Here is a 21,798-nt window from a genome sequence, read left to right on the forward strand (position 1 = left end):
ACTAAACTCTCCCATCAAACACTAATGAAATAACAATTTTTATTTTAAAATATAAAATAATTTAAAATGAATCACGTTTACAAGTAAAAGTATTTGTATTTTATTAAGTATGTGAAATGATTGAAGTGTGTAGATATAATATTTTTTTCTTAATATTGACATTGAACACAATTCTGAAAAAGAAATAAAGAGAGGAAAACAATACTTATATATAACTATATACGAATAAATTAAGATAAAATAAAAAATAATTACTTTTCATTTTAAAATAATAGTTTTTTTTAATTTTTATTAGAAACCCAACTTTTACGTTTAACTCATCATATAGGTCAAGTTTACATTATTACATGAAGATATCCAATCTACTTCAACATTCTCTACATTTGGAGCATAAAAATAGAAGAACAATCAATACTAGTATAAATTTAATAGTACCATAGTTTAACAAATCTCCTTGAAATAAATTTAGATTAAAAAATAGACTTTAAATAAGGTTTAATCAATGATAAATTTCTAACATTTTTATAAATAATATTCTTTTAAACCTTTTTTCCGAAACGTGATCTAGGTTAGGTAAACAAGACATTCGAGGAAGTGATTTTAGTATTATTTTTTTCCAATGGAATTCATGGTAGAATATTCCTTTGGCTTGTGGCATGATCCGTAATGTGCGGTAGCGTGTTATAAAAAAAATTGTGATCATTTAAATTATTTTATAATAAGGAGAATTTTTATATGTATAGTGTGCATTATAGAATTTTTTTTTTTGTACTTGTTTTTTAACATATGATTTTTTAAAGAAAAAGTTAATAGATATCAGCTTTTTATGTATTTGTCGAATCTATTTAATTTAAAAATAAATAATTTTATTTTTCATAAAATAATTTATCTACTTTTAAATAAATAAATATATTGAAAAATTATTATTATTTATTTTACCCAAAGTTATTCTATCTAGCATCCATGTAAGAAAATAACTTGCGTGATGCAGTTTCTTTGTGATTGTCTTAGACATTATCGTTGCTAACGTATAAAATATACTATCGTTTACTTTTAAGTGTGCACGTTTTATAAAACTTTAATGATTATTTGAATTATTTTAAGCCTACATATGAAGATAAACTCAATCTAATAGATGTTGCTGAAGTGAACACAATGGATTAGACAATATAATTCAATGAATTTAATGCCAAATAACTTTTGACTAAATCAAACACAACTAAACTTTTTATTTACTTTTGTTAAACTAGTTTTTATACACAGTCAACTTAAAACCTTGCTTTCGTATTAATTTTACTAAACATAATTTTTTTTATACAAGTACCTGTCTCATATTAAGCCTGTAGTTATTTTTTATTTGTACTAAAATATTTTAGTAATATAATTTTTTTTGAGAAATTTGAGAATAGAGATCCCAAAGGAATTTTTACTAATACTAATGATAAATTATTAGTTCTTATATTACTTTGGAAATTTTGAAGGAGAAAAATACTAGGAATGTCTATATTAATTAATCATAGCCAATTTACAACTATATGTATGATACTAATTAGATAATATATTGGTGGATCATTGTTATCTATTTATTTCTTAATTTCTTCATTTTTATACTACATGAGACTTCAATTTAGGATGATAATGGGTAGGAGAGAGTGTGAGATTTACCCTTGTGTTTAAGTTTAAAGTAAAAATTTATATTATCCTCGTATATCATTTCATGCTCAACTTGTATAAATTTATGTTTTCTAATTTATTTTATAATACACGTCATAATATTAAAATATAAAATTAAATATAATAAAAAATTAAATATAATAAAAAATAAGATAACTAATGAAATGTTTAGGAGAATAAAATTATAATATTTCTTATTCTCTCTTCTCACACTACAAAAAAAAAATCAAAATAACAATCAAATTTAGAGACAAAAAATAATTAGTCACTATATTAACTAAATTAGATACTATTTTAGAGACTGAATCATTATTTATATCTAAAATGATTTCTATTATTAATAAAAATTTATAAAATGATTTTTAAATTAGTATCTAAATTAGCTACCAAGATTTTAGTTACTAATATTTTAGATTCTAAATTAGTCTCTACAATTTAGAATATAAAATAGTAAGTAGTTAAAACCTTGGTAGTTAATGATTAGATACCAATTTAAAAATATTTTATTTTTTTATTAATAATATAAACTAATTTAGATACCAATAATTTTTTAGTTTATAAAATGGTCTCTAGTTTAATCAAATAATAATTAATTATTTTATTCTCTAAAATTAATTTATATTTAATTATTTTTTTTAATTTGATGTGTTGAGTTCATTCTTTTATTGATAGTGAAACACAAATCAATTCTTTCTCATCATTTCTCACATGTTCACATTCTATTTCATTTATGAAGAAAAAAAAGAAATAAAACACAATCTCATTATTTATACTCATTTGTAATGTTTCATATTTCTAAAAAAGAGGTAAGTCTCACTTGATCCCCTTGACAGATACATATTAGTTTTGTACCATAATGTTTATGATATATAAGTTTTTATGGTTCCTTGTCAAAAAAAATAAAATTGTACATGAGCATAAATGTTTCGAGTATAAGAATTTGAATCTTATTTTTCAAATTCTTACATTCTAAGTATTCTTATTTTTAAAATGTTTTTGTGTGGAAATTTTTTTTATTAAGAATATAGAATGAAATCTTAAGTGTTATATGTTTTTCTTATTACTAGTAGTCTAACTTATTTATCATATATTTCCTTTTTGGTAATTATTTCTCAAAATTTTATATGATATAAGATGTGTTATGATTTATAATGAAGTCCACTTATGTACAGATATTAGAGTCTAGGTCTATATGATATAAATAAGAAAAAAGAGCAAGACTCACTAGATTATCTCATAGTGAAAATGAACATTAAATAGTTTAGTAAGGTCACAATAGACGACCTAGTCTTCCTCTTAGTAATGAAAAATCCAGGAGTGCTTATATGTTATAAAGAGAACAATCAAAGTGGAAAACTTGACCAGCTAATCAATTCAATTGCAAATAAACATTTTAGACGATCTCGCCAGACAGTTTCCAAAATTATATCAAAGCAGACACTTCCAAAGCATAAGAAAGCTCATCAATACAATGTTTATGGATACATTAGATTACAATTAAAGCTTGCCCGTGATACACAATCATCTCGTCTTCTACTCGTTAGACGATTTATTATATCAGAGAGTGTCTATCCTAATCTTTTACATTTTTATAATACTTTTTGATATTGTGTGAATGTTTTCAAACCCTAATTAATGATATTAATTCATATAAAATATATTTTTCAAATAAGATTATTGATTGAGTGAGCTTGGAAAGTTTTCGTAATTGGAAACTTAAAACAGAGCACATTGAAAAATTTAAATATTATATGCTTTAATATTTTGTGAACTAAAAATACTTCCCTTGATGATTATTAATTATTTTGAATACAACTATGCTCTAATGATTAAGTTTAAGACTGTATTAGAAAGTTTTTAAACAATATTTTAACTAAAAAGTTTTCGAAAAGCAAAGCACACACATTTATCATATTAAAGAGTTGTTTGAAATATGTTTTGTGAAAATATATCCAGGTTAAAACCTTATTATACTTCAAACATTTAAACTTTATGTTAACTTGGAAACAATTTGAAAATGCATTTATAGTGAAAAATATCATAATAGAAGGTTTTGATAATTTGAAGGTACTAAAAGATAATGTTTCAGTGATACCCATGTTTTATTATGATGATTATTATGTTTACTGATACTTGTAATGTTTTCAAAAATTGTTCAAGGAACATAAAGACGCGTATGAAGTTGATATATGAAGTTTCCTTATTGAGTGTCTAATGGGAAAAAGATGAAGTTGGAAAACAAGATTTGCATTTATCAGAGGAGCACCTACTACCCCCACGAGCTTTTGCCATTGTGTCCAGCCTATCCAACATCAACCTTTCAAATTTGGAGAGAGGTACACCATGATTAATAGGTGGTACATAAGGAATCAAGGCATGCATGACATCCATAGTGTTATTAGCTTCTCCAACATTACTTAGACCAACCTCGGTAGTGTCCTTTGAAAATGATGAAGAATTTGTGTCAACTCTACTCATCCATTTGTCATTGACTTTAGCAAATCTCACTTTATGAAGAGTGACATTATTGATATCATTCACAGGATTTAGAAATTCTTCAAGATCAACCTCAAAGTATTGTTAAAACTTTGAACCAAAAACAATATATGAAAACTTATAATCAACCAACCTTTTTATTTTAGCATATGATCTTTCATAACAAATATCCAACTAAATTTGGATATGTAACGGTCGGTCATTACCATGATTCGATCTCCTTGATCAAGCTGACCGAGACCTGCACGGTCATGCAGGGCGGCCGACACACCTAATCCATTAACGCTCAAACCAAGGTCAGTAAAGCTAAACTACCATTAAGAATTAGGTAATACGCTTTTAAGTGTAACCCACTCCACTAATTCGGCCCAATAAGGTAAACTCATTAAAATAATATAAATAGCACACACTCCAAGAACAAAGGTACATCATTATCACTGTACACCCCCGAGTGTTGAATACCCCTTTTGCTGACTTGAGCGTCAGAGTGTCTTCTGTAGGTACCTTTCCCATTTGGCATTCACCTGAGATTGAGAGACCGAGAACCAAAGGAGTAGCATCGAGGCGAGAAAGATCACAACGAACCCTAGCAACCTGCTCGAAAGAAGGAATAAGACGAAGTTATTCAATAGTTTTCTAGGTTTTATCTTCCTAACAAGAACAAAATATGATCTTTCATAACAGGAACAAAATATGATCTTTCATAACAGGAACAAAATATATCTTTCATAACAAATTTCCAATTAACTTTTGAATATGATTTTTCATAACAAATATCCAATGCACTTTAAATTTATGTAAGATGCATTACATCACAACAATAACAAAAATAAGTATTTTTGTTCTCTTAAAGATATTAATAATATCTAAAAGAGTTACCATTTTTACTGTATTTTTGTTCTCTTAAAGATATTAATAATATCTAAAAGAGTTACCATTTTTACTCTTTATTTCTTTTTCCATCTCTTTTAAGTTTTTATCTTGTGAATCTTTCGTGAATATTCTTTTTATTTTATTTTTATTTTTTCTTATCATACTTATTATATTTATTCTTATTTTTTGTTAATTTGTTTTCTTCATTTTCAACAAGTTTTTCTTCAACTCTAATCACACCATAATAACTTTTAATTTATTAAGTCAAAACTGAATCATTTTTATAAACAATTTTCAAGATTATTTTTGTATAAGAAATATTTTACAAAACTTATATACTTTGAGATATTCTTAAACATTGTAAAAAAATCCAAAAACATCATTTTCTTATAATTCATTCAAAAACAATTCAAAGGGTTGTGTACCCAATATTTTGGTAAGTTTTGTGTATGAGTGCTTAAAGTTACACAAACATATATATAGTCTTGAAGATGACATAATAAAAAGTACAAACTCTTTATATATATCTTAATCTCCTTTTTGGATGTGGAGATGTGTCTCTTAGTGTTATAGAAAATATTCTTTGATTCTCTTAGGATATTTTATAATATCTAAAAGACTTACAATTTTCACTCTTTTAATTTCTTTATGTTTGTTCTCTTGTGCATTTTTCCTAAATCTTGTTTTAATTTTTTTTTTATCTTTCCTTGTCATGCTTCATATGTCTATTCTTATTTTGTCTTAATTTCCTTTTTCTCCATTTTCAATTTTTTTCTTCAATTCTAATAACTTTTAATTGGTGAGATCAATTGAGAATTAAATACATCTGAATGATAATATAGAGTTGACATAGATAGATGATGCCCTAGTACACACCCTAATTCCTAAGATCATTTATGTGCCTATTTAAACCTCACGGAATATTTCAAAACTTACGGAATCTTCTAGTTAAAGTCCCAAGATTTCTCATATACTTTTAGTTTGAAAAATATTATTCATTCTTATTTTACTATAAACAGCCACATCCTAAATGATGCTTCTCTAAAATAACTTTATATATAATCAGCATAATTTTTTTACAATAGCAAATAGTTAAAATTATTCAAAACGTAACTTTAAAATAACTATTATAAAAACTAGTAACTTTTGAACAAAGTCCTCCATAATAACTTTCAAAAAAAGTTAAATTAATTTCTGTAAACAAATTAAGATATAAAAGTTCTCAATTATAAGATTCAAACACTTTTCTAAAATGACGTGTTCGTGTCGGACACACGTATCGGTGTTCACTCGTAGGACGGTGAAATGCTCAATTCAAAAAATATTTATTGGATTTCTAAAAATTCTAACACAATTTTAAAAAGGATAAATACAATAATTTTCTAAAAATTTAAATTTATTGTATAAATTTTTATTACGATTATAAAAATAAGGAACAAATTCTTTTGAACCAGTCATAAAATATATTTTCCTGCTTCCAAACAATCTGAAACATACTTGTACACATAAATATTTATTGTCAATTTATATAATTCATAATTATATAATTTATAAATCCGTGTTTTCATATCCTATATTTTAGAAATTATATGTATCTCCGTGTATGTGTTACATAAGTTCTCAAACAAATTTTTTACATTTTAATTTTTTTAAAATTAACTTTTATTAAAAAAAATAATGCATTTTTAAAAAAAAAAATATTTTAGAGATATTTTTCTTCAAAAACATATCTATATTTATAGTGTGTAAAACACATATACGATTACCATTTATTGTAGTTAAACTCTTTCTTAGAATGGTAACCTATATTTAAGAAATAATTTGGGTGACCTTAACCACGTACCAACCGGTACGCTACAAGATACTGAAAATACGAACCTTAACTTGCAGATGAGAATAAACCTTAATAGATACACCACCATCTTTTACTTGTTGCAATGGCTTAACTCATCTACTCATCGCCACGTATAACTGTTTTCCCGCACCGATACGCTGCACCCAAACAAATGTTGAGTATTCTTAAGGACCACCCATCAAACTTTAGATAAGCATTATAAGCTTCGTTACTTCCACTTCATTTGGATTATCACCAATCTTCTCTTACACACTCATCTACACCATACACAGTCATCTAGGATAACACCACCCATTTTCCTTTTCCATTTCTTTCTACTTTTTTATTCCATAAATTCTTAACAAATATTTATTCGCTTCTAATCTCTATTATTTATTTTGATTTTTTATTGATTCTTCAAATATTTTTTTTTTTATCCCTCCACTTATTTCTTTATCATGAACCAATATTTATGTGTTTTTAGATGTTCATTTAAATATAAATATCATGTCAATACAAATCATATTTCTTCTCGAACGGGTGTTGGAGTCTAGAAAATGATTGCTCTTCCACTCCATTTGGTCGGTCACTGTCACTGCTAACTACCTGCTTCACTGTCCTCCCCTTAGTCGTCTGGTCTCATAGGTTGGAAAGATACCTGCAGAAGGCACTCCAACACTCAAATCAGTTAGGGTGTCAGAGTACTGTAGATAATGACGTACCTGGTTCTTGGAATTTGTGCTATTTATATTACCTTAATGGACCTTCGTTGGTGAACCGGATTAGAAGGTTGGTTCATGTTTAGGATTGTATTAAACTAACCTTAGTTATGGATTAACCATACTAACTTAATCAACTCATGAATCGTCATGAGTTAACTACGTGTCGTCGCATAACTTTCTCATGGTAATCAAGTGGTTGAGTTCCTGACCGATTATAAATAGAGACAAAAAAAAATATTGAGCCAAATACAAAATATATGGATTTCTCTCCGAGAAAAAAAAATGTAATTATACTCAAATTTATGAATCATTCACTTTATCTAGGACATCCTTTTCATTTTATCTTCTTTACTCGTGGTTCTATCCAATCAAATTAAACATATAAAAAACTCTGCGTTTATATCTCTTTATCATTTGTTATTCATATCATATAATCCAAAAGTTTGCAACTTTCAATTTTCATTTCTTTCTAATTTATTTCTCGTTATTTTTTTCTCCATGTTACTATAAAAAAAAAATTTAAAAAAAAATTGCAAAAAAAAAATAATCTAAAAAGACAATTTTAAATAGAGGTTCGAGTCAGTTGAAGAGACTACCAATAACCACATACAAATGATAGAAAGACAGCAAAACAAGCACTCAACAACTGCACAACACGACGAACCTCAAAAACCGACCACCTCGAAAACACTTTAAATTAAAAATAAAACAAAATACTGATAGAGCAATGACCTATCGCCACGTGTCAAAACTGCACTGGAACGTCATAAGTGAAACCTAACCACCACAAATTTTAAGCTCAGACATGACCTGTTCCTGCGAGTGGGACCCACCTTTCGCGGTTTCGGCCATTTGCTGACTCAACCGTCCCAATCTTTTCTACCACCAAAAAGCATTCTCCCTTTTCTTACGTGGCATAATTATTCTCCCCAAACCAACTAACAATATTATTTTTATAAAATTCATTATTATTATTATTATTATTATTTAAAAATTATATATATACTTCACTTCTTACCTAGTCAAACCCACTCATGAATTTACGTCTTCGATTTCAATTGAATGCAATAAAAAAAATATAATGTTAATACTTTTCTCGGTAATAAATTGAATAAAAATAACATGTTCAAAATGAGTTATATGACTTTACATTGACAGACAAAATAATTTTACTTTACATTATTAGTTAGTTAAAAGTATATTTAAGATGTTTAAATCTATTTAAATAAACTATCTCTTTCAATACAGTTTAGGTATTAAATCTAAATACACACTTAAAGAATAAAACTATGCATTATTTATGCCACTTCGTATTTATTAAAATTAAAGTATTCTCGGACAATTTGTTGTTGGGTAAATATCCAAGCAACGATGAATTTTTTTTTCTAGTTATAGAAATTCGTTAAAGGTTGATTTCCCTCAAATAAAATGATGTTACACGTTTGAACGACGTGGTTGTTATGCATAGTTAATTCCAACTTGAACAAAATTAATTATTTTTTGTTTCATTTATATGAAAAATATATTATAAAATTTGAAATGATATTTTTTTTAATAAAATTGTGTGAATGTTAATTTTTTTTATCTTTTAAATTTCAAGTCATTATTTTAAAATAATAAATAAATAACTTCAATTTGATATTTTCATTTAACATTATAAAATAAACATGTTTAAGCTAAATTACTTATTTTAAACCCATCGCAGCATAAGTAGTTTCTTTCTGGTTTTTTCCTATAAATGGCTCGGTTATCTTCTCAAAAGTTTCCCTCTTCTCTTCCGCAGTTTCACTCTAGGATTCTGAAATCTCAGTGTTTGTTTTGTTTCTGTGTTGCAAAATCGCAATCATGCAAGTTCCGTTGATAGACAGAATCAACGATCTTCAAGTGGGTCTCAACTCTCTGCAAAACCCATCCTTTCCTTCTCAGATCACAACTTCCCTCGCTTCCGTATCCATAGCATACAATTTCTGCAAATGGGGCGCAGTGATTCTCGCCCTAGTCGCTACTTTCGGCAGCATAATCAACAGAGTCACCATTTTCATCCTTCGATTCCGCACCAAAGCCCCTTCTCTTCCCTCAAACGATGAATACGACGACGTTTACTCCTCCACTGACGACGACGACGACTACGAAAACGACGACGATTTAACCTACTTGTCCTCCGACCTCGAAGACGAACCCTCCGCGTCTTCCAGCTTCATTCGTTTGGAAGACTATTTCCGACTCAGAGGAACGCCCGATAACGACCACAACCAAAACGACGACTTCCAGACCCAAAACGGCACGCACAAACGATGTCGCAGCATCGGCGATATTTTCTCGCTCTCGGAACTCGCCAACAGCAAGAGCGTCGTGAAGCTCTGGGACAGCATAGGCTTCGGGCTGGGCTTAGATTTCGATGATTACGAGGACGGCGTCGTTTCCACTTACGACCCGGCGAACTCCACGGCGTCGCCCGCGGTGCTGGTCTCGGCCGGGGAGGGCGCGTGCGGGAACCTTGCGGTGGAGGTTTGGGACACGCGCCTGCGGCGGCGGAAGCCGTCGGTGGTTGCGGAGTGGGGACCCTCCATGGGCAAGACTCTGCGCGTGGAATCTGGCGGCGTGCAGAAGGTTTATGTGAGAGATGACGGACGTCACGGCGTGACGGTCGGGGACATGAGAAACGTCAGCACGCCGTTAGGCAACATGACGGAATCTGACGCGGATACTTGGTGGGATGCGGACGCAATTGTTGTTTCGGACGAGCAGCAATCAATGTTGCAGCAACCAACTTGAATAATTGAATTTCCTTTTTGGGTGCTGGAAATTTAATAATAATAATAATAAAATGAAAAAAAAAAATCAAAGGCCCCACCATTTTTTTCTTAAGAGAAATTGTTTATTTGTATTATTCAATTTGAAGTTTATAATTGTAAATTAATAAATTAGTTCTTTGTTGTGTACATACATTACCTGAAGCGTGTGGTTGGAAATAAGCGATCTTGTTTCCAGGAAATTGTTGATTACGACTTCCTTATGATGAACGTTTCTTAGCTGGCTTTTCAAAGCTTTAGTTATAATTTAATTCAAGAATAAATTTAATAATTATATAAGTGTTGTAAGTATGCTAAAATATGTACATAAAATCATTACTTTGACTTGTTATTAATGATGATTTAATGTAATGGAAAATTGACCTAAGAAGATTCCCAACAAGCTAACTTTTCAAACTTTCAAACATGAGGAATGGTGTTCCTAGATAAACGTAAGTAGGATTTAAAAGCAACCGAAGAGTGTCTCACTAAATATTAAGTTCACGTTGTTTATAAATGTTCTAGAGCATCCTCAACTTTTACATTAGAACAATTAATATTAGTATTAATATTTTGTTTTTTCTTTTAGATTCTAAATATTTCTTTTAAAGTTATAATTATATATTTTAAATTTATAATTAGATTTTTTGAATTTATAATTAGATTTTTTGAATTTATAATTTATAATTTATAATTTATAATCTATAATTTTCTTTTATTATTTAATTTATTATTTTTCTTTACATTCTAATGTTTAATAAATGATACTTTGTACAACTTAAAACTTGGGAATTACATATTTAGTGTACTCTCTTTCTTTGATTTTTATTATTTTCACTGTTTTTTTAAAAATATTGGTTAACCAAATTAAAATAGTTTTAGTGTAGATTGTCTAACACACAAAGATGATAGTATATATAATATCAGTTGATCTTAAGTTGTTCTCCAACAAATCCATTGTTTTAGTGGGAATTACATATTTAGTGTCCTCTCTTTCTTTGATTTTTATTATTTCATTGTTTTTTTAAAAACATTGGTTAATCAAATTAAAATAGTTTTAGTGTAGATCGTCTAACACACAAAGATGATAGTATATATAATATCAGTTGATCTTAAGTTGTTCTCCAACAAATCCAGTTGTGAATCCAGTCAGACAACATTCAAAATTCATTTGCAACCAATAAAAATTAGCAATTATAATAATAAAGTGTATATATATATATAGTATTCTTTCAATTTCCGAATAAGATCAAATTGATCAAACGTAAGTAAGCCAAATCAATATAATCTAATTAATGAAATATGTGTCCACTAATTCATTCTATACATTATTTGTCTTCATGTTTATGCCCAGAACAATTGAATCTATTTTTTCAATGCAGTGTTTAACACATATTGAAGTGCTTAAATCTAAATTTTCACTTAAAAATATTGCGTCAATTGCTCATAATAATTTTTTCCAATCTAGTGTTATAAGCACTCAAACTTCTAGTGAGAAAATAAACCTAATAAAGGTCATGAAAATTGAACAAACAATTCAAAACACAAAAGAATCATAACTCTAAGAAGCTTATTGATGATATACTAATAAGCTATAGAACTCAAAGTCAGAAATTAAAAGCACTCAAAGTAGTACAACATTTTAGGTGAAGCATTTTATCAAACATGTAGTAAACAACAACAATGTATTTTGTCAAACATGTAAACTAGTATACTTTGGAAGTTTATGAAAAATTTAGGATGCACATGACTTAGAACATGATTGGAACAAATTAAAAAAGAAAAACTAAACTCTACTAATGTGAATTAACAGATTATATTTTGAAATAAGACTAAAAAATATGAAAAGCATACGATAATGAAGAAAAACACCTAACTATGTGAGTTTCATATGGTTTAAGAACAATTTATGTATTTGAACCAAATAAAAGTGAAAAATTTGCAATATAATTGGTGAATTATGTTCAGGGCATGCAAAGGATGATGTATAGAACACGAAAATGAAATAGTGTTCCTAGAGTTTGAAACTAAGTAACGAAATGCACTTAGCCGGAAGGGATGAACCTTGTGCTTTGTTTACTAGTTATGGAGACCGAATTAGTCTCCATGCATTTCCGTTAGGGGTGGCGAAGTGGAGCGGTCCGTCCCACAAAGGCCCGCAAAATGCAGGTCGGGTTGGGCTGCCCCGCATACAAAATGCGGGTTGGTTTTCATGGCCCGCGGGCTTGCGGACTGGCCCTTTTTTTGTGGAACGTAGAGGAGGAGTGGAGGCAGTAGTGGTGTGCAGCAATGGAGCGACACGAGCAGCAGTAACACAACAGTTATAGGCGAAGCCGCACGGACTCGTAGGCGAAGCGAGAGGCGGTGTTGTAAAGGAGAGTGCGTCGTGTGTTGTGTAGGTTTTTTGGAACAACGTAATTGCGTCGTGTTTTGAGTGAAAACTTAATTTTCTTTCACTCAAAGTTGTCACTCCTGCGTTGTGTTTTGAGTGAAAACTTAATTTTCTTTTACTCGAAGTTGTCACTCCTCCACTAGATCATTGCTATCAAGTCAATTATTGTTTTTTTTTTGCGGGCTAGCGGGCCAGCCCGCCCCGCTGCTGACTCGCGCAGGCCGCGAGTTATGCGGGGCGAGCTTATACGGACTAGCGGGCTTAGTCACGTCATCCATGCCTTTGTCTAGCTGATTGTTCTCGCCTTCCATGTCATATAAGTGACACTCCCTATCACTTTTTTATGCTTCTCCAACCCTATACGGCCTAGGGTTGCATTGGGCCTAACACTAGTACAAAATAGCAAAGCCACAACCACAAATAACAACATTTATTGCAAACCTTTCGTAAAAGAAAAGACAGTGACAATTTTGTAATTTTTGAACTTTTTAACAACGGTTCCTGGCCAGACCATAGTTAAAAGTGAATGAAACACAAATAAAGAAGAATTTATGACAAATTGTTGTTAAAAGCACCTCTAAGACACATATAACGACGATTTTACTATGAACTGTCGTTGAAAGTGACATTGAAAATAAAATACCGTGCCCTTTCACTCCTCACTCTCACTCTTCACTTTGTGCGCTCTTTCTTCACTCTTCTTCTATCTTCACTTGTTTCTCCATCACTGAGCATTGTTGTTCATATTGCCGCTCCTCCACCATCGCGCCTCGTTCCTCTATACAAGTCGTGTCGCTCCTCAACTCCGCTCACTTCACCTCCACGCGTCGCTTCTTACCACTACTTCGCTCCTCTGCCAAGCGTTGTTTTTGCACGTCGTTGTCATGCGTTTCCACTACTCACTCCGCTCCTCAGCCAAGCGCGAAGCACTGCGTGTCGTAGCCATGTGTTTCTGCCGCTCGTTTCCGCACGTTGTTCCCTTGTCGTCTGTTTCCGGCAAGCTACTGCTCTTGCTTTCCTCCTTGCCACATTCTTGCCACGAAAGTGTAAAAATAAGTTAGTGTTCTAATTAATGTATAGTTTGTTATTGTATTTAAAATTTTATTATAAATACGCATACATATAAGTTGAACATGTTCATTCTGAGTTTTAGGGTGTCTGATCTTTGACAATTTTTATTTAGTTTTATAATAAAAAAGATATTATGTGTATATATTGAACACGCTGATGCTGAGTCCGGGGGTGTTCGACCTTCGACAATTTTGATTTAATTTTATAATGAATTAGATAGTATTTATATATATTGAACACGTTGATGCTGAGTCCGAGGGTGTTTGACTTCCGACAATTTTGATTTCATTTTATAATAAATTAGATAGTATTTATATGTATAAAACATGTTGATTCTGATTCTGGGGGTGTACGACCTTCAACAATTTTGATTTATATTTTCTTAATTTACCAGTTCTATGGATTGGAGTTTATAAGCTTTTTTGTTGAACTTTTTCATACATAATTACTTGTTGAACATTTTGTTGTACTTATATTAAAATTATGATGTTATATGTTGATGGGTGTGTGCCTTCATTTCGAATTGATTTCTTGAATTGTTGATGGATTGGGCGAAAGCTTGAGGGAACAAGGATGGCTCTAATGAAGTTATGGATTCCTTGAAGGTGCATGAGGAGTAAGGAGAGTGATTGGTTGGGCCATATCACTTGGAGAGGTGAAGAAGAAGACCAAAGGTGTCTAACCTAGAGAGGTTTAGATAAGAGAGTGCAGGAGTTAGCAACTTGGCAGCATAACACTCATAACATTGATCTTATTAATTCATGAGTCAAGCACCTCAATTTATAGGAGTGAGGGTTGAACATTTTGGAGCCAAAAATTGAAAATTCAAAATAAAACTCTCCAATGACAAGGTGTGATGTAGACTCATGCTTTCCATGTTTAGCTCACACCTTCCATGCTAAATCCTTTCCACTCCTAGGTTTTCATGTGGACATCCATGTTCTCCATGCCAAGGTAATTTTCGTCCTTTAATATACCCTATACGTTTTAGGGTTACATTGGGCTCAAAAAGTCCCAATTGTTACCCTAACTAGTCACTTTTAACCTTAACTAGACTTAATTTTCTATTGGTCCAAATACAAGCCCAAAAATCTATGCTACTTGGCCCAAATATTTGGTCCAATTATTTTATGCTACTAGACCCAATACATGGCCCATGAAATCCTAAAAACTTTATGCAATTTATTTAAGTTAAAGCTTGACCAAAAAATAATTTTGACTAGTTAGCCAAAACTCAGTCTTCTTATGTTCTTTTGACCAAAGCTCTAGTTTATGTTTTGATGAGTTGGAGGTCTTCTTGGATATGTTTGTACATTCCTTCATCTTAGAGTTGTCCTCTTGATTGAGCCTACAAAAATAAACAAAAGCCATTAGATCCATATTTGCGAATAAATCCATAAACAACTTCTAGGTCTTCATCCTCCTTATTATGTGGTTGTGTGACTAGGGCCTCTGCCATCATATGTATCCAAAATTTCGTTACAGTGCATGATTTTTCTGAAAATTTGATCATTATGAAGGACAAAAGCATATATAGCAATATTCAAATCTTTTTTTTTAAAAAAGTCAACAACAGTTATTTGACCAAATCGTCTTAAAAAACCTCCATCATACGTTTTTAACAACGGTTCATGTCGTCTTTCAAACTTCTTCAGAATGACTTTTAACACCGGTTTCTGGTAAAAAGGTCATTAATAGTGGCTACATAATTATTATTATTTTTTCCTTTTTTCCTATATTAAAGAAAATTCTGAATTAAGTGTCGTAAATATTTTTTATTACGATGGTTTTATAATTGTTGGTAAAAGCCATTGATTTATAAGGACACCTTTATTAACGACAATTATAAAACTGTCTTCAAATACTATTTTTAACCACCGTTATAAGTTGTTTTTTTGCAGTAGTGTAAGAAGCCCAATTATAACCCTACATAGACTCTTTAATCTTATTTTTATTTTATTCAACTATGTTCAATACATGACCCATAAAATTTGGCTCAAAAATAAAATTCTACAATACTCTTTACAATTTACAAGACTAAAAAATTGGAAGAACAATCAAAAATTAATTCTCCATAAAAGGAAAGTCTTTTGAGCTCATTCTTCTTCTTCTAACCTTCTAGCCATGACCCTTGTTAAAGGTCTAATATGTTTTCTTCTGTATGGTCTTTCATCAACAAAAGATCACTTGAATGTTCCTTAAAGTATATAAAGTAAAATTGTTCACTCCTTGAGTGTCTGTCATTCATTGATCTAATAATGTTTATTTTGACTTGTAGTTTAGTAAGACAACTAAAAGTTATGAGTATAATCGTTATTTCATGCACTAGATGACAACCATTGTGCAAGATGGAATTAATAGAGGTTGGGAGATTAGAATGGTTTTTAACGACAGTTCCTTTGTAGAACCGTCGTTAAAAGTGGTTTTAGAATTTTTTTTCCTATATTAAAGACAATTCTAAATTAAGTTTCGTAATTTTTTTTTATTACAACAATTACATAAATGTCGTTAAAAGCCATTGATTTATAATAACACCCCGTCTTCATATACTTTTTTAACCGTCGTTATAAGTTGTTTATGTAGTAGTGTAAGGAGACCCAATTATAATTCTAGATAGACTCTTTAATCTTATTTTCATCTTACTTTACTAGGTCCAATACATGACCCATAAAAATTGGTCCAAAAATAAAATCCTGCACTACTCTTTACAATTTACAAGATTAGAAAATTGGAAGAACAATAAAAAATTAATTCTCCATCAAAGGAAATTTTAGTGAGCTCATTCTTCTTCTTCTAACCTTTTAGCCATGATCCTTGTTAAAGGCGTAATATGTGTCATTTTGTATGGTCCTCCATCAATAGAAGCTCACCTGGATGCACCTCAAGATATATAAAGTAAATTTGTTCACTCACTTGAATGTCTATCATTAATTGATCTAATAATGTTTATTTTGACCTGTAGTTTAGTAAGACAACTAAAAGTTATGAGTATAATTGTTATTTCATACACCGGATGACAACCATTGTGCAAGCTAATTGATAGAGGTTGGGGGATCAGGTAATATATCAATACACTAATAAAATGTAACAGTTTTTATTAGTTACAGACTAATCGAAACAATTTTCAAATGTTGTAACTTTTCAACCCACAAACGTTAGACTTAGAAACAATGGAGTATGTCAAAAGGACATGGTTAACATATTTTGTGAACATATATAACACCTTACAACTTATGGTAGATGACATATTATAATGAAATTTTGTTTTTATTGAACTTTTTGTTGTTTTGTATTCAATAAATATATTATAACAACACAATTCGCAAATATGTGGCACTGATAATGTTTAAGAGTTTTCTATATATACAAGTTAGGAAAACAAAAATTATTTTAAAAAATACTCATAAATAACTACGGTTCTTGTTAAGATCATCTTCATTTTTGTTACTTCTAACAAAACAACTATTATATTACCAATCATCGTTATATCTCTTGCTGAACTTATTTTCGAGTATGACAATGAATTTTCTAAAATCCTCGTTAATAAAATCATTTAGAGCGATGAATTTCATAAAAACCATTGTTAAAATAATTTTAAATAACAGTAAGTTTAACCATCATTAATGAATGTATCTTAGAACGACATTTGTTATAACGATGATTTCATATCCATCCCTTTTTAACCATTATTAAAAACACTTTCTACTTTAGTGAGTTGAACGTGAAAAGTTTTAATTAAATATTTTTCCACTAGTGAGTATAAGTGTAAACATAGTTTATCTAAACAATACTATTAAGGTGCTATTTTTTAATTATGTTTAGTTTAGCACTACGTCTTACCACATATATTTGGTTTTATAAATAGAAAATAACTGAATGTTGGAATTATTCATTTTATCTTTAGATGGATTAATACATATGTAGTTTGGTATTGATTTTTCTTATCAGGGAACATTATAATAAAAGTGCAAGTGTAAACATTGTTTATCTAAACGATATTATCAAATTATTAGAAGATAATAAAAAAAATAAAAATTGTCAAATAATTAATTTAATATTTAGTTATATTTATTATAAAAATTTAACTTAGTAACATTTTAAATTGTACAATCTTAACAATATTAAAGTGATATTTCAAAATGACTTTTAATCATTAAAGAGTATATATTTAAGAAATCAAAACCATGCTTTTCAAATTTTAGAAATAAAAATAATATTTTTTAAATTTATAAAGCTAGAAATGGATTTATTCCAAATTCTAAAAGCTAAAATCATAATCAAGTAAATAAAATGAGGACATTATTTGTCTATTACATGTTAGTAACATAGACACAAACCAAAAACTTAATTTATTGAGTTAAAAGTAATATACTTTTACTTATTATAACCATAAACTTTATTTTTACTACTTTTATGGACATTGTGGAATCATCAACCTACCTGATCACGTCCTCTCGAGTGTAAAATTGGATATTTACTTAGTTTAAAAACGATGAAACAGGATATTTATTTGATTTGATAACAATATAATAAAAAATTATATCAAATAAACTTTATCCCAAAAAGTTTAACTGAAATAAAGTGTAATATTAGAACTCTATTATTTGATTTATTTGGCTAAATATACCTATATGCTTATTTGAGAAACAACTATCATTTATTTTTTTTATTAATATTTTTTTAGCACCTTCCATATTAATTAACCGACTAAATTTATGAGATGTCCATTAACATTACCTGTTTAAGTTTGTCTCACATAATTTACAACTCGCACTGGGTCAGAAATAGGATGGAGTGGGTCAACCTACTAATCCGCATAATAAAAAGAGTATTTTTTCTTGTATCTAATTAAATTTTTTCCTGCATCCCATCAATTTCAAAAATTGAAATTTTGAAAGCTAAAATAATTGTTTCAGATTTTTGAAAGGTATAGAATAGTTGTTAGAGAAATGTTATTATGAAATTTTTTTTTTCTCTTCTGAATTTTTTTTTTCAAAATTGACTTTTATGTCATGAAAATTAAATTCTAAAATTGATGAGGTGTAGGAATAAATTTGATGATACAAAAAGAAAGACTCTAATAAAAAATAAAAAAAATTATCTTCTATAATTTTTTGTTCTCTTTAACAAATGCATTAATATTTTTTTTATTTTTAATAAAATTTTAATTTTCTTACGTAGATCCTCAAAGAATCACCTCTTATTCAATTCAAGTCAATAAATTCAATCTGTACTATTTAAGAGAAACATATTAATACAAACCATATTTTACTGATAAAAATAGGACGAAACAACTCACATTATCACATAATAATAAGAAATACTAATACAAAGCTTACCTTTGTTTTATCAATCAATAGTGCAAAATAATTGCACAAGACTAAGATAGCCGCCTTTATATAATAAGCAAGAAAGATACTAGAAACAAGTGGCTACATAATATAACAGGGAATCCAATGTCTTTCACAACTTAGACAAACCCTAGCCACAAAATTCTAGCTGTGCTTGCAAGTGCTACAAAAGAAAAATGCTTAAATAAATCAATTTCACACAAAAATTTCTTGGCGTTTTATCTTGTTATATTAACATATCATAATTTAAAACAAAAACAAAAAAAAACTAAAACACCAACCAACATTGATCTTGCAAATCACAATTAGGCAAAAGAAGATTCATCTCATGTACATGTAGAAAAACAAGGCATCCAAATTCAACTAATCGATTCCATTAATATTCAGGCAATTCTTTCATGAATTCCATTCCAGAAGGTGATAACAAAGTACCCAGAAACCCAAATGGCGAACCTGCAAATTTATACACATAATTCGGCGTGAAAATAGGCAAATCCGAAAACTCCATGTTAGAATGAACAAAAGGTTCTTCCTTAACAAAGCTTTGACCATCCCCAAGATCTTCTTCCCCTTGCTGTTCATCATTCCCTTGCAGCTTGTTGGACCCATCAGACGTAAGAGACCCAGAATTCTGAGAAGACGTGGCGTCGTCGAAGAGAAGTTCGTTGGAGTTTGCCATGCCTGTTAGTCTCTGAACCAGAGCCATGAAATCTCGAGGCTTGGTGTGAATTATCTTGGGCGATTTCGTGTAGATGATGATGGGATTTTGGTCTTGGGTGAGTGCAAGATGAGATGTGGAAGATGATGAAGAAGGCTTTTTGCGAATCAAACGCGAATATTTGTTGATGGTCAGTGAAGAAGGACGTGAACCGTTAAGGGCTTGGAACTTTGTGCTTGAAGTTCTCATTTCAGGAGTTGAGTTCAGTTCAAGCTGAAGCTGTTACAGGGAAATTGAAAAGGGAGAGAGATTCAGAATACATATATAGACAAGTGTTTTAGCCAACGTTTCTGACCGTTGACTTTGCTTTTTATGGGTTCAAACATAGACATCGTTGACTGAAATATAAGGGTAAAAGAACACACACTTCAACTACTATACCGCGTTTCCGCCCTTCAGGTCAAAATTTTAAGTTAGTTTTTAATATTAATAAAGTAAAAAAGTTTTTTAAATTAGTTTTGGTCTTTCAAAGTTGTTATTGATTTTATATATATATATATATATATATATATATATATATATATATATATATATATATCAACAAGAAAATTATTAAATAAAAATTAATTTTAGAGAGCAAAATAATTAATTACTTTAGAGACCAAAATAATTAGTTGTAATAGTAATTAAATTAGAGACCATTTTAAAAATAAATAAAATATTGGTTTCTAAATTAGTTTATATTATTATTAAATAGTTTCTAAATTGGTTTCTAATTAGCAACCAAAGTTTTTGCTACCAAATTTAGAAACTAAATAATTGGTAGTTAAAACATTGGTTGCTAATTAGATACAAATTTAGAAACTATTTAAGAAACTAATTTAGAAACTTTTTTTTAAATGGTCTCTAATTTAGTTACTATTGCAACTAATTATTTTGGTATCTAAAAATTAGTTATATTTTATGATTTTCTTGTAGTGTATTTGATTAGATTAGAGATATTTTATAAACTAAAAAACTATTGGTATTAAAGTAGTTTCTAATATTAATAAAAATTCATAAAATAATTTTTAAATTGGTATCTAACATTAGTTACTGAGGTTTTAGCTACTTACTACTTCATATTCCAAAATTAGTTTCTATTAGTTTTTTAAAGACCAATTTAAAATCTAAAATATTAGTCACTAAAACTTAAGTAACTAATTTAGATACAAAATTAAAAATCATTTTATAATTTTTTATTAATAATAGAAACCACTTTAGATATGAATAAAATTTTTAGTATCTAATTTAGTTAATATAGTGTGAATAATTATTTTTTTCTCTAAATTTGATTACTATTTAATGATTCTCGTGGTGCATATATATACCCAAAATAAATTTTGTATTTTTATGTCAATTTAAAACAAATTACAATTGCCAATTCTTTTTATTTAGATTTTAAGTAAATGAAAGTGTAGTAGTTAAAGAGATTCGGAAATTCATACAAACTAAAAGGAAATGTTTTTATATTTATATCTAAAAGGATTTTAATATCCAGATTAAACATATAAAATTATAATTCATACATCTTTATGAATTCTTTGTGTTTAGATTTATATGAAAGCAAATAGTTATTTACATTTAAGAACCAAGTAATTTACCTTTAGATTTTCCAACTTATTATGAATTGAAGTTTTAATTCAAGAAGAGAATTTGGACAGAATCTCCGAAATACTTTAAATACTCGAGTTGATTTGGAGATATATGAAATCAAAATAGAAAAATGTTTAAAAGATAAATTGTAAAACGAACTTCACTATGGGTAAAATAGAAAAGAAAATGTAAAACGCATGATGATACTAAATAGTTGACATAAAATTGTGGTAAATAGATATATAAACACAATTTTTTCATTATTTTTTTTCTTTTAATCTTACAAAACTTCTAAATGAT

At 29.2% G+C, this 21,798-nt stretch overlaps 2 protein-coding genes across 2 annotated transcripts; one reads left to right on the top strand and one right to left on the bottom strand.

Annotated features, from left to right (window-relative positions):
* Positions 1 to 9,175: 9,175 nt before the first annotated feature.
* LOC137806279 (uncharacterized) lies at positions 9,176 to 10,551 on the top strand. Its single transcript, XM_068606294.2, has one exon. The coding sequence runs from the start codon at positions 9,445 to 9,447 to the stop codon at positions 10,372 to 10,374; it is 930 nt and encodes a 309-aa protein (XP_068462395.2). The 5' UTR covers positions 9,176 to 9,444; the 3' UTR covers positions 10,375 to 10,551.
* Positions 10,552 to 19,554: 9,003 nt separating this feature from the next.
* On the bottom strand, positions 19,555 to 20,201 carry LOC137806278 (VQ motif-containing protein 8, chloroplastic). Its single transcript, XM_068606292.2, has one exon. The coding sequence runs from the start codon at positions 20,110 to 20,112 to the stop codon at positions 19,582 to 19,584; it is 531 nt and encodes a 176-aa protein (XP_068462393.1). The 5' UTR covers positions 20,113 to 20,201; the 3' UTR covers positions 19,555 to 19,581.
* Positions 20,202 to 21,798: the final 1,597 nt, after the last annotated feature.

Source organism: Phaseolus vulgaris, chromosome 3 (genome assembly GCF_051622355.1).
Source record: "Phaseolus vulgaris cultivar YP4 chromosome 3, ASM5162235v1, whole genome shotgun sequence".
NCBI lineage: Eukaryota > Viridiplantae > Streptophyta > Magnoliopsida > Fabales > Fabaceae > Phaseolus > Phaseolus vulgaris.

What these genes read in the sequence shown, in the direction of transcription:
- LOC137806278 (XM_068606292.2), bottom strand. Translation starts at nt 20,112, where the DNA reads ATGAGAACTTCAAGCACAAAGTTCCAAGCCCTTAACGGTTCACGTCCT.
- LOC137806279 (XM_068606294.2), top strand. Translation starts at nt 9,445, where the DNA reads ATGCAAGTTCCGTTGATAGACAGAATCAACGATCTTCAAGTGGGTCTC.